A 15,472-nucleotide genomic window follows, 5' to 3' on the forward strand; every position below is an offset into this window, starting at 1 on the left:
TCTATGTTAATAGCACCATTAAATAACTTAATTAAAACTCTCCTCAAGAATTTAGGAGTATATCAGTCAGGAGTTAATCAGAAAAGCAAAACCAATATGAATGACCTGGAATAAGGGATTTACTATAGGGATTAACCAATTCTGGGAGCACAGAAGTCTATGGAAGGTGGTCTAGCCATGGGCCTGAACACTTTCCAGGTCAGCAGGCCTAGCCATCAGAAAGAAAAGCTGGGTGGGAATGAGGGGAGAGCAAAGACTGGAACATTCAAGAGAACAAACTGGAACACAAGGACAAACTGTAACTCACATCTGACTCGCACCACCTCCAACCTCGATGACATCGATGACTACAGAAAGAACAGGCACCCTTCACCACATAGGTGCACACATACCTGGCCCCAGACCTGGAGAAACTGAAGGAGAGCTGCCGAGGAGAACAAGCAGGTCAGTGACAACGTGCACAAGATCAGCAGCCCCTGGCTCCCCACACCAACCTTCAGAGCAGAATGGCTGCTGCTTCCCTTTCACCTCCAAATGATTCTCAAACTTTTCAGCCCTAACTTGGAACCACACAGGGAAGGGAATTCTGGGAAACCTAATTTTAGCTTAGGTAAGCCAACAGAGAATAAAGCCACCACAGTCCATCCCATCGACCACACTTCTTTTAACCATACTTAACTTCCAAATAAAGATTGGCAAAATCACGCTTCTACCTCACATGATGCAACTATCCCAAAAGAAAATATAGAGTCCCTTTTCATTCCTCTTCTAAGTCACAGTCCCCTTTTGATATCCTGTAACTTAAATACTGAGATATAAAGTTAATTACTGTGGTGGTTTGAAGCTGTCTGTACCGCAGAAAAACCTCCATTCCTGGGGGTCTGAACCCATGGTAAGTAGGACCTTTTGATGAGGTTACTTCAGTTAAGCTGTAGTCCAGCCCAATCAGGATGGGTCTTAACTCTATTATTGTAGTCCTTTATAAGCAGAATGAAAATCAAACAGAAAAGAAGTCATGGAAGCAAGAAGCTGAAATTCAACAGAACCAGAAGGGAAGTGAGTCCAGATGATACCACCATGTGCCTTGCCATGTGACCAACTGAGAAGCAAGGATCACCAGCAGCCAGCCCCAGAACACCACAGACTTCAGGAAGAAAGCATTGCCTGGATTGACCTTGATTTGAATATTCTTTTAGCCTCAAAACCATGAGCAAATAAATTCCCATTGTTTAACCCCGCCCCCGGGGCCCCAAAAAAAGACCTCCAAGATATTAGGTGAAGAAAGAAAGGTGCATAAAAGTATACATAGAACAATCTCATTTGTATTTTTTGAAGGTTATATGCATATGTATGCCTGTATAAGCATAGAACATTTTTAGAAGGGTATTCAAGATTTTCAAGAAACCGTTTTTCTTACTTCTAGGAAGAAGGACTCTTACTTTCCACTTTATAACGTTCTATACTATTTGAAATTTTCACCAAAAGCAGTTATTTTTTTATCCAAAAGCTATTAGCCAGATATGTATACTCTAGAAATCAGACATAATGCAGTACATTTCAAAGGCAAATTTAAAATAAAAAAAATAATTTGTTTCTTGTATACTTACTCTGACTCAGCAAGTCTTCTTTAAGGAATATATCTTACAAATACACTCATACCCAGAGAGAGAGAGAGACAGAGACAGAGAGACAGAGGGAGAAAGAGAGAGAGAGAAAGGAGATATATATGGGGATGTTCCCTGAAAGATTATATATAATATTTTAAAAATATGTATTATGGTACATTCTTCTTGGAATATTATATACCTATTAGAATTTATTCAGAAAGTATTTGAGTACATTCTATAAAGCACTCTATTAGATGCTGTAGCTATACCAGTAAGGAAAATGGATAAGATCTCTGTATTCATAGAGCTTACAGTCTGGTAGGAAATTTAAATGTACTCTCCTAATCAGAAAGACTATTTAAAGCAATCTGAATGGATATATCAAATTAATAGCAGTGACTCCGTGTAAAGAAAGAGACTGAAGGGAAGAGTAGAAGGAAATGGGAAGCTTTCACTTTTTGCTTAATACCCTCTTGTATTGCTTGAATTTGAAATGTCTATTGCTTCTGTAATGGATTATTTTTAAAAGAAAATGCAAATATAAACAGAAATAAAATAAATTATTTAAGAGGTAAATTGACTGTGTTAACTACTGCAGCATCTCAATACCCTCCATGAAAGGTAAAGGGTTTAAGTAATAGCCCTCTGCAGAGGTAAGACACAAGTCATCCACAGCCATCCAGAAAGGCAGTACTGCCCCAGACTGTAACAGTCAGATGGATCACCACCATTCCCAAAATGTTCCAAATCCTCCAATATCCTTGAAGGAACTTAACCAAAGGTATCTCCTTTTCTTCATATCTTCCTCCACCTCTACCTACTTCCTTAGAAAACTTTCTACTTTGTCCTCTCCTTTCCCCTCTTTAGGCCGCTTCGAAGAAGTATCATACAGATTTAAGCTCTGTTTAAATTTTTACTGAACTCTAACCATTGTGGCTAAATAGTTTTACATGATCTCACTACTTTCAACCCTGAGGTAAAAGTTATCCCTATTTTACAGATAAGAAACACTGGCTCAAAGAGAGTTGTCCCAATGACAAAACAGGAATTCAGAAATCATCTGATTCCAAGTTCACTTCTCTTTTCATTACACTATACCCACCTCTCTCTCTTCCAACCAAATCATTGCCATGATTTAAATAGTTCATGAAGTATCCATGAACTTTTCCAGGATTCAGAAAATGTTCTCCCTTATCTTCACTCACTTGAACTACTGCTCTCAGACAACAAAAGTCACACGCCATCAACAACTGTGATCCTGGGCTAATCATTAAACCTCTTACATCATCGGAAAAATGAGATTAATAATGATAACCACCTCATAGGGTTGTTGTGAAATTAAACAAAACATTACCTATAAATTTTTTAACACCAGTTCTTATACAGTAAAGAAGCACAAAGTATGGGAGGACTATTAGCTATCATTATTATTTTCCCTAATCTCTATTTTACTTTCCCTAATCCTTCCCCACTCACAAAGTACACTAAACCCTTAAACTACATAAATAAAGAACCATTCCTCATTTTAAGTTACAACTTGTAATTAGGCAATAACAGGCCAATTCAGTTATTTCTAAGATTAGTCAAATTTGAAAACACATTATTCCAACATAAACACTATACGTGATAGAAGGGACACCGAGTTCCCTGAAGACACAGCCTCCATAAAAATGTCATTCAAACTGATAATGGTAGTAGATCATGGTAGGATTTAATTTCTAATCCCATGCTCCCAAACCACCTCCATGAGTAAACACAGTAGAATTATGGACTATTTAGAACAGGAAGGGGACTTGGAAGTCATCCACTCTAATCAACCTCTACCAAGGTGGACACCCCCCTACCCACCCCTGACAAAGTTATTCAGCTTCTTTGGCGCTTATATACTTCTAAAGTCACAGAATGAGTATTCCCAGAAGCAGCAGATAACAATATGGCACTGCTCTGCCAGACCAAACCTGCCTCCCCAAGGCTGCCCTCTGGGAAAAGGGAGGAATTTCCCTTCTGTGGTTGAGCTCACATATCTATGGAACATTTATAAAATGTTTTCCCTTATCTATACTAGATTCGTATTTCTATTTGTTGTTTATATATTCTATACAGATTCCTCTACCGGTTCCTCTATTTCAGTGGTTCTCAAACCACTCAAACCAAGCATCAAAACTGCTAAACCTGGATTGCTCGTTAGAACACATTCTGCCCCAGCTCCAGAATTTCTAATTCAATAAATCCAGGGTCCCGTGGATTTGCATTTCTAACAAGTTCCCAAGTAATACTAATGCTGCTAGTCCAGGGAACAAAACTTTAGAACCAGTCTTCTAGTTTACAGACAGGAGAAATCAGGTGTATGCACCTTTCTCTGTCTACTATCCCAATATCAAAATGAATCACAAAATTTTCAAAACAAAGTTTTGGAAACTTTCAGATTTTTTAAATAATATTTTGTGGTCCTCAGTTATTTGGTAAAAGGGTTAGAAGGAAAAATGATAAATGTTCACAAAATACAACTGAGTAACATAATTTCAAGAGTTTGAAATAATTAACTTTTAAGTTTAAACTAGCATCCTATGTTAAAATTTTTAAAAAGAATATGATTTCTGTCTGTGGTAAAGTTTCACGTTTCCTTATCAACTACTCTCTTGAGAACAATTTGGTGAAATTACTAAATCATTTAATTAATTAACTTAATCCTCGAAAACAACACTATGAAGTAGACCCTATTATCATCACCATTTCTCAGATGAAGAAAGAGAGGCAAAGAAAGCTCAGGTAACTTGTCAAGATCACACAGCTAGTAAATGAAACAGTAGCAAAGATAGTGGCTAAATGCACAAACTCTGGAGCCAGACTGCCACTCCTGAGATTCTGGCTCTTCAGTTCTTTATTCAGGTAGTACAGAGGTCAAATAACACCGAAAATTTGATTACACTTAAAAACTAAAATATAGTATAATTATAGACAATGTAGGTAGATGATAAATTTTATAGCACCTCATAATGAACTTAGCTTACAGATTATGTAGCACAAACTATGGCATGAAGTATTTGGAATTAGACTGTTGTGAGAGTCTTACATCTTACATGGAGCAGTACAATATTAAATCTAAGAAGATTGTGATAATTTAAGGATACATGTAGTAATCCCTAGAACAATCACTTAAAAAAACAGAGGTATAGCTAAAAATCCACGAGAGGAAATAAAATGGAATACTAAAAATATTCAATGAACTCAATATATAGCTAAGAAAACCTATTACATAAAACACCTCTATAATAAAACAGACCAAACAGTTGCCCCATGAAGAAAGCCGGCTAATAATGCAAAACGCATTTTACCACAGAAACAATGTTTTAAATGATAACTATGACATAAAGCCTTTGGACAAAGTTAGCTGAAATAAAATTTGAAGATGGACATGCATCTAACCACCTAATATGTTTGCTTGTTTGGGGACAAAAGAATTCCACAATGCATTAAGAAAGAACATGGTATATAAAACCTGTTTCCCCAACCTCTGACTTACAACCAGCTGAAGGCTAGTTCATTTCAAGAAGGGAAGTCTGTAAATCAAGTATTCTTAATATTCGGAGTATTAGACTTTAGAAATAAATTGTCTCTTCATGATAAAAATAACTTCACTAAAAACTAACTAAAAGCCAAAAATAACATTTTAGCACCAACAAGTGGTCTTTTGCAATACCTGCTATGTATATAATAGACATGCAAATAAGTGTTTACCAATATTACTGAATCATTTAATTTTCATTTTGAGAGTAAGTGATATTCACATAGTTCAAAATGCAAAATACATAAAAGAGGGTATACAATAAAAAGTCTCTGCCTCCACCCCCACCATATCCTCTAGGGGGAATAAACAAATACCACTAAAACACAATCTGTGGGACTATACTCCAATTGTAACACTCCTCATAACACCAGAAATAACATTTTCTTTTGAGTTGGGATTATTTCAAAGCTCACAAAACAGAAAACATCTGCATAACAAGAGATTCACAAATGAATGCCAAAAAGGAGATCAAAAGGAACATTAAAATAAAGCATGACCAAGGAATCAGAGGACATAATAAAATGAAATAAACAAAAACATCAGCTAAGGTTCTACAAATTAGGACTGACCAACATATGACAAGTGGAACAAAAAGGAGGGTTACAAATTGCTGTGCCTATTTCACAAATTAGTCATTGAAGAGCCAACAGCAGCACAAACCAGACTTGTAAACTAACTCCTGCTTATGCATCAGATCATTCCTGAAGACTAACACCAACAAAACAGAATGGTGCCTGTGAGATTCAAATTTACCAAGAAAAACATCAACTTACCACCACAGCCTCTTCAGGTAAAAGGTTTCATGCTTTATACTTTCAAGAATGAATTCTCAATCCTCAATTACGAAGGAGGAAATTATTCAGCTAGCAGTGAATTTGGCTCTTATTTGTCCTTCCTTACTTTCAGTTTAGCCATGTCATTATTTATTAATGCTTTCACCTGATAAATAAAAGAAGTTCAGCAAAAATACAACTGCCTGGGGTGGAGGGCCCTTAAACCACCATTTCTCCAAATTATCAGAAGACCAAAAGTGTCAAGATGTTTAGGCACTCCTGTATTCCTAAGAGATGAATCCTAAGAGGCCACTGGCCTATTGGCCCATTAACTATGGCAAATACAGAAACCTACTACTGACCTAAGACTGAATTCAAAAGGAGTTGGGAAGAGGGGTTGCAAATGGTTTCAAAGGAGTCCTTTATTCCCAAACTTCTTGGGACAAATGGAATTCTAGCTATATCCCTCACAATCTACCCCCAACATGTTTTTTTAATACTTTTATGGGAACTACTAAAAGTAAACTGATAATGAGTTCCTGTGGCAAACAGGGCAAAACATATTACTGCCACCATTATTACCTTATTCCTTACCTCCCAGAAGATATTCACTTTCCAAGCCTCCTTTGCAGCTAGACAGGCATGGGCATATGAAGCAAACTCAGCTAACAAGATGTAAGGGAAAGTCTATTGGGATAATTTCTGGTAAAAACTGTTTTCCCTGATGGATGGATGGGTGGGTGGAAGGATAGAAGGAAGAAAACAAGAAAAGAAGGAGGAAGGGAGGGAGGGAGAGAGAGAGAGGAAAGGAGGGGAGGGGAGGGAAAGAAGAAAGGAGGGAAAAGAGGGAAATTTTGCATAAGGAAAAACTTTCCTTCCCTCCTCTTCTTCCACCAGAAGTTGTATGAGAATATGATGCTTTGAGCTGCAGAAGCCATGAGGCAATTATGGGGAGAACCATTACCAAAAAACAGAAATATGGAAGGCATCTGGGACTGCTGACCTTGCTAAAGAAGTTCTTTAGCATCATGTGAATGTTTCTCTTTAGGGCCCATTACATTTTTTTAACCCACAGATTAACCTTTTAGGAGATGAGTAAATCATAGACTGTAATTTATTGATTAATCTTCTCAATTACTCAACAATATTTCAACCCACAAGCATTTACTGAGCACCTCTCATGTACCACATACATTGTGCAACAAAGCTTTCAAATGCATTACTTTGTTTAGTTACCAAAAAATCCCAAAAGGTATTATAATTATTACTATTTTACAGATGAGAAACATGAAGCTCAGAGAAGCTCAAGTGATTTGTGCTCAAGTCACAGTTAATAAGACATCAAGAAGTCTTGACTGTGAGACACATTATTTTATGTTCCATTAAGAAAAAGTGCTGCCAATTAAATTGCTAGAATGACTATCACTTGGAATTTTTATTTATACCTATTAAAAGAGCACTTTAAAACTTATTTGGTCAAGGAAAAGATAAACAAAATAAATTGGTTCATAAATTGGTCAATTAATGGAACTCTTCTGAATCAGTCATTGACATCCATGTTTTCCTGCACAATATCATTCTCTGTACCATCAAAAACCCAGATGATTCAACATTTGTATTCCAACCACTGTCTCAGGATTTTCTGCCAAACCTGCTGACACTGATTCTGCAAGTTCTGTACATGAAGAGACAATGGTAACAGCATCAAGCCCAATAGCAATTGTAAGATTTTAGAGATGTAACAACATAAAAATAAAAAAACATGCTCCTTTGAATTGATGAAACACAATAACTTCCTTTGTTTCCTTGAATAAGACAACATCCTTACTGGGCCTTGACTTCCACTAATAATAGCAGCTACCAGTGCTGAATACCTACCATGCTTGGCATTTCACATACAACTTTTATAGAAAAGCAGAAAGGTAGGCATTAACCTTGTTTTACATATACGAAATCTGAAGACTTAATAACTTGTCCAAGATTACTCAGCTAATAAGTGGCAGAGCTAGGATTCAATGTCTGGTTTACCTTCAAAGTCCTTGTCCTTTCTCCTATTTCAGTGGTTCTCAAAATTTAGAGTGCATAAGTATCACCTTACATCTTCCACAAAATGGGAAAAAAAATTACAAATGTTAGCAAATCATATATCTGACACAATATATGCATGAAATATATGTAAAGAACTCTTATAACTCAAAAATAACACAAAGAACCTGATTAAAAATCGGCAAAGGATCTAACTAAACATTTCTCCAAAAAATATATACAGATACCAATAAACACGTGAAATGATGCTCAACATCTCATTATTTAGCCATAAAAAGAAATGAAGTGCTGGTATGTGCTACCACATGGATGAACCTCTATGACATCATGTTGAGTGAAATAAACCAGACCCAAAAGGACACATACTGTGTGATTTATCTTATATGAAATACTTAGAATAAGCAAATTCATAAAGGCAGAAAGCAGAATAGTAGTTACCAGGGGTTGCGAGGATGGGAAAGTGGGGAGTTATTGCTTAACAGATATGAATTTCAGTTTGGGATAATGAAAATCATCTGGAAATAGCTAGCGGTAAAAGTTACAGATTATCAATACACTTAATGTCATAGAACTGTTCACTTAAAACTGGTTAAAATGATTTTTATGTTATGTATATTTTACCACAATTAAAAGTAAACAAAATTAATTTAATTAATTAATTTAATTAAACAAACAAGCAAACTCCAGACCAGATCACCCTTAAGGTTCCTTTCTAGACTTAAGTCTCTAAGAAATGAAAACCTGTCTCCGAGCATCCATAAAAAGATTTCAGAATCCAATCCTCAGTGATTCTTACGGCCCTTCAGTTTAGACAAGGTATCATACAGTGTAGTAATGCCTCACGTGAGGATCTCTAGGTCTCCAGGTGTCAGCAAGAGTAGGAAAGTTGCTCTTGAGCCAGTTTCAATTTTTCAGGACATCTGTGATAAACCATACATTCAGCCTTCTCTGAGGTAATTAAACTTTTAAGTGTCTTTACTTTTAGCTGGACTCATGTTAATGGTTTCAAAATACGAATCCAAAACTGATTGATACTTCAGTGTATGAGAAGTAAAAAAATAAGAAAACAAATAATTAGTTAATAATGCACTTTTTGATAGGCAAAATATTTCAAAACATGGGACCTATGACAAGTTCTTTGGTTAAAAGCTTAAGAACCAAAGATTTAGGACAAAGTACATTAGTCTAGAAATATCTTACAAGTCCTCATGAATATAATTCACTTCACCTCACTGTACTTCAGTTTCTATTTTCATCTATAAAATGAACAAATTTGATAGTATCCATCTGACTCTAAAATTCTAAGACTTTTCCTAAAAATATCTACTAAGAAGGTTGTTCTTTATATTCTGGGTCCCTACAAAGAAACTTTCTTCACTTGGACTCTACTAAGCACATCTTAAGAATAAACAATACCAAGAAGAAAAACACATAGACTATAGTATTTATAAAGTTACTTTAAATGACCTTAAAAAGCAAAGAAGAAAAAAAAAAAAGTAATAAACTAAAATGAAAGTAAAGTGTGCTTGTCTACTGCTGACAGCAAAAGTCAAGACGAAATACTTCAGTATAAAATCTTCCCAAAGCATGGAATGTCCCTGATTAACACCAAATGAGTTATCTTTCCATCTCATACTTCACTCCCAACACACCAGCTTCCAAATGAATCCCTGGAACAAATGAAGAAGGGGAGGAGAACAAATGAAAAACACTGATCATAATTGATCTCCTCCCCTTAAAATTCCAGAAGACCAAAAGGGGGCGGGGGAGGGGGCGCAGATTAGCCATAACCCAGCACAAATTTCTCCTTTTTATACCTTAATATATTGGGGTTTTTTTTCCTTTTAACTTTTTTTAAGCCATAAAAACTTTTCTCTGTTTAATACTGATTTCTTTATATTAAGAGTGAAAAGCTCTTTGAGTTTTCTGAGTGAATTCACAGTAACTTAAATTGAGCATGAAACATGGAGAGCGGGCACCAATGCTGTTTGTGGGATTCAGGGGAGAGCACCAAAGAAAGGAAAAGCAGGCAAGATCTTTTACAACAAAATACAAACAAAAGCCCGATTTTAAAGTTCAGGTATTTCTCATGAATTTTTTATAGGTCATTCCACTTGCCAGAAAAATCAGACCATCTTTCTCCTCAAGCAACAAAAGTTATCAAGAAGACCAAGTGCAGTCAATATTATCACTAAAAAAAAAAAGCAAATCAGAAACCTAAACTCATGTTTTTAACAGGTAATATAGTATCCTATTCACAATCTATGTGAAGAAATTCATTCCATTAATTTGATACAAAAAGAAAAACCCAATGACTAAAATAATAAACAATCCATTAATCCTTGGAACACCAAAAATCTCTGTATTTACATGCTATGTATAAATGGAGATGTACTCTACAGTCAAATAGCATAGTACTTTTAAAGCGCCCACGGAGTATAACACAAGCTCAACAGACCGTACTACAAGCCCTCTATAAACAGAGCTTATAAAATAAAATAAGAACAAATAAGCTAGAGTTAAATACAATCAGTTTCATTCATTTGACAATTCTGCCAGCCTAAATAAAGGATACAGTAGATACAAAAATGAATAAAATTTAACCCCTAATCTCAAGGAGTTCACATAAGAGAGGGGGGAAGCCAGAAGCAGGTGCAAAATAAAAATCCTTCTGAGATCACAGAGATTAACCAACTTGCAGAGTAACTGGTAACCAGAATTTGCCAGGTGAATAAGTGGGAGGAAGAATATCAACAAAGAGAATAGCACAAACAAAGGCATGCATGTCAAAAGCACAATCAGATATCCAGAAGTCCTCAGTGGCAACAGAAAGGGGGATAAGAAGAAAGGATGTGTGGGCATGAAATGGTAGTAATTAAGCCAGGAAAGGAAGCTTGTGGTGGGTTGCAGAGGGCCATGTATGCCATGACAAGGTGTTTTGCTTTTACCCAGAAGACCACAGAGAGCCTGATATATAATAAACAACGATTTTAGAAAGCTAACTAGTGGCAAGACATTTAAAAGGAGAAACTGGAAGTTGGAAGATAGGAGTACACTACTACAATAATTAGGGTATTACTGCAAGAAAGCAACTGAAATGCAACTGACAACAAACAGTAATTCAAATAACTAAACACTAACCAACAGTAGCAGGAGGAACAACCTGTATCAACTGAGCAGTGATCGTGTGCCACATCATATTGTCATTCGATCTGCACAACAACCCTATGATTATGAATTGTTAGTGTCCCATTTTACAGATGAAATAACTAAAGTTTAGAAAGGTTAAGTCATTTTCCAGAAGTCAGCACAGCTAGCAGGTGATAGAACCTGGACATAAACAGGACTGTATGACTTCAATGTCCTTATTCTTGACCATAAACAAGGTACCACCATAGGGGAAAAAGAGAAAACAATGCAATTAAGTCTAGAAGATATAATCAACAGGACCTAATGACCACTGACCACCCATATCCCACCCAGGGTCTTCACTTATATACTAATTTTGTCTTCCTGAACTGCTTCTGAAAATTGATTACTTTCTTCATCTAGAGATTTCTACTAAAATACCATAGTCCAACTTTATAGATCTTAAGAACTTTGAATTTTCCTTACAGAGGAATTAGGTCTAAAAATTTCCTTGTGGCCACGAAAAAAAACAAAAAGAAACACACACAGAATTGATATAGTGTACTTTTCAGAAAAAGATGACCTTGGTATATCCAAATTTGGATGAAACTAGATTTATATGCCTTAAAAACCATGAAAAGAAAGATATGCAGCAGAAAAGCTTATAAATAGTATCCAAGAGGGGGGAGGAAAAAAGGAACTCAAACAAATCTTTGGGCTACAAACAATTTAGCTACACAAACATATTTATCAAAGCAATATACAGTTAACATATTTTTTGAAACCAAAATGAGGTTAGTGGACCACAGGAAAAATAGGCAACTGATGAGGCTTACAGATCCAATTCTAATTTGATAAAGAGAAATAAGAATTGCAGCCACTCAATTTCAACATGTAAATCATCTTCCATCCTTCAAAAAATACATTGTTTCAACTGTCAGGTTGTATTATAGGATTGTTAAATAAAATAAGTGGCATTTCCTTCATTAAAATCAGTCATGCTTCCCTCTATAAAGATCTACTGATTTCACAATGTTGGCAAGCTATCTTATCTGTTAAATTCAAAGTCATCTTGATCATGAAAACAGGTAACTTTAATGTCACCTTCCCACTAAACTTAACATTCAAGGATCATATCTGTCATATTCTAACAAATAGTGCTAGCATTTAATAATCGTCTAGGGTTGACTGGTTCCCTTACAGATATTAACCATTAACTATAGATGTTGGTTTAAAAATCTAACTGCTTCAACTCTGTGATTATACTGAGAGCCACTGATTGTTTGATGGATTGTATGGTGCGTGAATAAAACGCTTTTTAAAAAAATCTAACTGCTTCAAATTGTGAAGGTCAATAAATAATAGTCACAATTGAGTGGAAACATTATTTAAATAAGAATTTCTACATCAGAAGTTATGATTTTATTGACAAACTTTTAAGGCCCCTTGAACACTGTGTACACTATACAGTTCCCCCACTGAAGGATAAAAAGTTTTATTGTGTTAGTTCCAGTTGTAATTTCCAGCTGAGTCAAAGCTCTAACAGCCTTCAAGCAGGAAATCCAAAAGGAAATTCTATCATCAGTTCCTGGGGTTTGGTAACTCAAAGGTTCTTGGAAACAGCGATACAGTTCTCAAACTATTTACTGTAACCTTACCTCATATCTTCAAGCAAATCACATTCTGCTTGATGCTTGGCTTGAAGTTTTGTCATCTGCTCAACTTGAATGTTTTTCAGTTCTTGTGTAACTTTCACCTAAAAATACCATATATTTATGAAGGCCTTACTGCAACTTTAACAACAACAAAATTACTTAGGAAAATTGTTAATACTTGCCAGAATATAAGCCTCCTGCTCAATTCTCCTCTGAAGACCTAACATTCACTGCTAGTCACCTAATTTTATTTACTGAAGATACTTATTTAATGAAAAAACTAGCCAAACAATCTAAAAGAGAGGGTGAATGAACCAATGGAATACACGAATATAAAAATTACAGATTAAAAAGGTGCAAAATAAACTGCCAGTCATTCCATTCCATGCACAAGTTCAGTACTTAAGTCTTCTTACGGTTTTAAAGGAGTCTGTCTTCTATTTCTTCCAAAAATGAATCAAAGACATCAGCCATCAGAAAAGCTAAGCAGAGCGTATACGGGAGAAGAGAGTATAATATATCTAACACCTAAGGACCGAAATTTACACAATCATAAGATATGCATCGACTAGATAAATTATTCCAGAATGGCTGTGAGAAAGCACACTTTCTCAAGATGTTGCCCTCGACTCGCTGACAGCGCATCAAATCACAATCTTTCTCACAAAGGAGAAAGCAGAAGTGACCTTCCAGCGTTTGTAGTGCTTTTAAGTCACCCCAGCAAGCCGGTCCCCGTGGCGGTTCCACTTCAAACAGCGAGAACAGCAAATGCAAGCTGGCCAGGCCGGAACCCCAGGGTTCGAGGTTACGTTCGGCCTGGAACCCCACCCGCCAGAGAGGGACTACCTGGATTGGTGGGGGTATGTGTGAGAAAGAAAAGGACCCACTTAACTGGAGAAACCCGGATTAAGAAAGGGAGAAAGAAGAGGAAGCAGACACGAGTCAGTTGGCATTCAGCAAATGTTTGCCCACGAGGGGAGGATAGAACATCGGCCTCCCTCCTTCTGGCGCTCAGAGTAGACACTCAGCAACCATCTGCAGAATTAAGAGGACAAGGACACAGCCTCGGCCCCTGGAAACCCTGAGAAAGGAGGCAGTGAAACTGTTCGCGAAGGGCGCAGCGGGGAAGCTGCTGAGAAGCCCGGAGGACCCGTCACTCCCACCGGACTATCCCAACCCAGCTCATGGTGCCAACGCCACCTTCGGCCCCGTCCTCCGTTTCCCGGAGGCAACAGCACCACAACCTCCTAGACCCCGAGCCCGGAGGCGGGGTGGGGAGGGGGGATAGGGGAGGTTTTCCCTGGGGTGGGAGATGGTGACTATTCTAACTTCTTTTCTGCTGCCCCATGGAAAAAACAAGCCAAATCTTAAGGCTAGGTTTGAAGCAAACCCCCTACACATTTGCAAACAGGCAGGGTGGCGACAAGCGGCTAGAGGGTTCAAACCAGATGCAGACTAAACAATTACACGCACAAGGCTCTGCAAAGCTGCAGGGGCTCCCTCGCCTCCCTTCGGCGCAGCCCCGAGAATGCACTTTGCAGCGGGCAGCACTGCCATGCGCGCGCGCACACACAAATGCACACCCGAAACTCTTGTGAAATGCCTGAGGGTCTCCAGCGCGGTGGAAGGGTTAAGCCCCGGCCGCACCTCCGTCAGAAAAGCAACTCACACACGCGTCCCAAGCCTGGAGCAGACGGCAACTCGGTGACAAGCTCGAGGCGAGGGCGGACACGGCCCTAGCGAGACGGGGGAGGGGACTCAGCGGTCGCCCCCGCCGCGTTCTCGGCATGCATCCCCCTCAAATCCCCAAAGCCCCCCAGCTGCGCCCTCACCTTCCTCGGCGGCGGCTGCATGATGCTGAAGGGACATCAATTCTCCCCCGACGGCGGCGTTAGCAAGGACGGGGGAGGGGGGGCCGCAGTGGAGGGGGCGGCCCAGCGAGAGCGCGCGCGTGTGCGTGTGAATGTGTGTGTGAAAGGAGAGCCTGAGAACGAGGACTCGCTCCCTGAGGGAGCAAGGCAGGCTGGCAGCCGGAGTACCCGGTCTGGAGGGCGAGTGTAAGGAGAAGGAGGAGGAGCGCAGGGAAGGCCTGGGGCTCGAACGGCCCTGGGGGGGTGTGTGAGGGAAGGAGGCGGAGACCGGGAGGGGGCGGGGGCCCCGGAGCTGGCGCGCGGGGTGTCCCCGCCCGCGGAGCCGCTTGTGAGAAGCAGCCGCGTTGCCTGCGCTCCCGGTCTACCGCCGGCTCCGCTGCTCTTCGCGGACGCGGCGCCCGCCTCCTCCCTCCCCCAGGCAGCCCTGCCCTCGCCGGGCCCTACGCCCCCGCCCGTCCTGGGGAGAGAGGAGGAGGCGCCCGGCTCTCGGCCTCGCGTCCGCCACTCAGGCCGCGGGAGTTTCCGGCCCCACAGCGCGACGCAGCGCCCCGCTTTGGCGGCGGCGGCAATAGCTCCGTCGAGAGCCGGGCTCCTGGAGCCCGGCACCAGACTGCAGACAGGGAGCGCGGCTGCGGCTCAGGACGCTAAATCGCGCCAGGGGACGGGGGGAATTAACGGATTGGCCGTCGGATGAGAAGGTGGGAAGGATGGCGGAGAACGAAAATCGCCCCCCGTCCTCTCTGAAAGTGGCACGTTCCAAACGCCTCCCACTCTACCCCCCCTCCCTCACACTGGGAGCCTGCTGGGGGCTTCCCGCGCGCTT

The 15,472-nt window shown here is 39.4% G+C and overlaps 1 protein-coding gene across 1 annotated transcript in view; it reads right to left on the bottom strand.

Moving 5' to 3' along the window:
- FCHSD2 (FCH and double SH3 domains 2) overlaps positions 1-15,155 on the bottom strand; it is a 442,594-nt gene extending 427,439 nt beyond the window's left edge. The window contains exons 1-2 of the mRNA XM_037840535.1: positions 14,611-15,155; positions 12,782-12,879 (exon numbers count right to left, since the gene is read on the bottom strand). Coding sequence (XP_037696463.1) covers positions 12,782-12,879; positions 14,611-14,631 — 119 coding nt within the window. The 5' untranslated portion in view covers positions 14,632-15,155. The remainder of the gene's footprint in view (positions 1-12,781; positions 12,880-14,610) is intronic.
- Positions 15,156-15,472: the final 317 nt, after the last annotated feature.

This window comes from Choloepus didactylus, chromosome 6 (assembly GCF_015220235.1).
Source record: "Choloepus didactylus isolate mChoDid1 chromosome 6, mChoDid1.pri, whole genome shotgun sequence".
Lineage (NCBI taxonomy): Eukaryota > Metazoa > Chordata > Mammalia > Pilosa > Megalonychidae > Choloepus > Choloepus didactylus.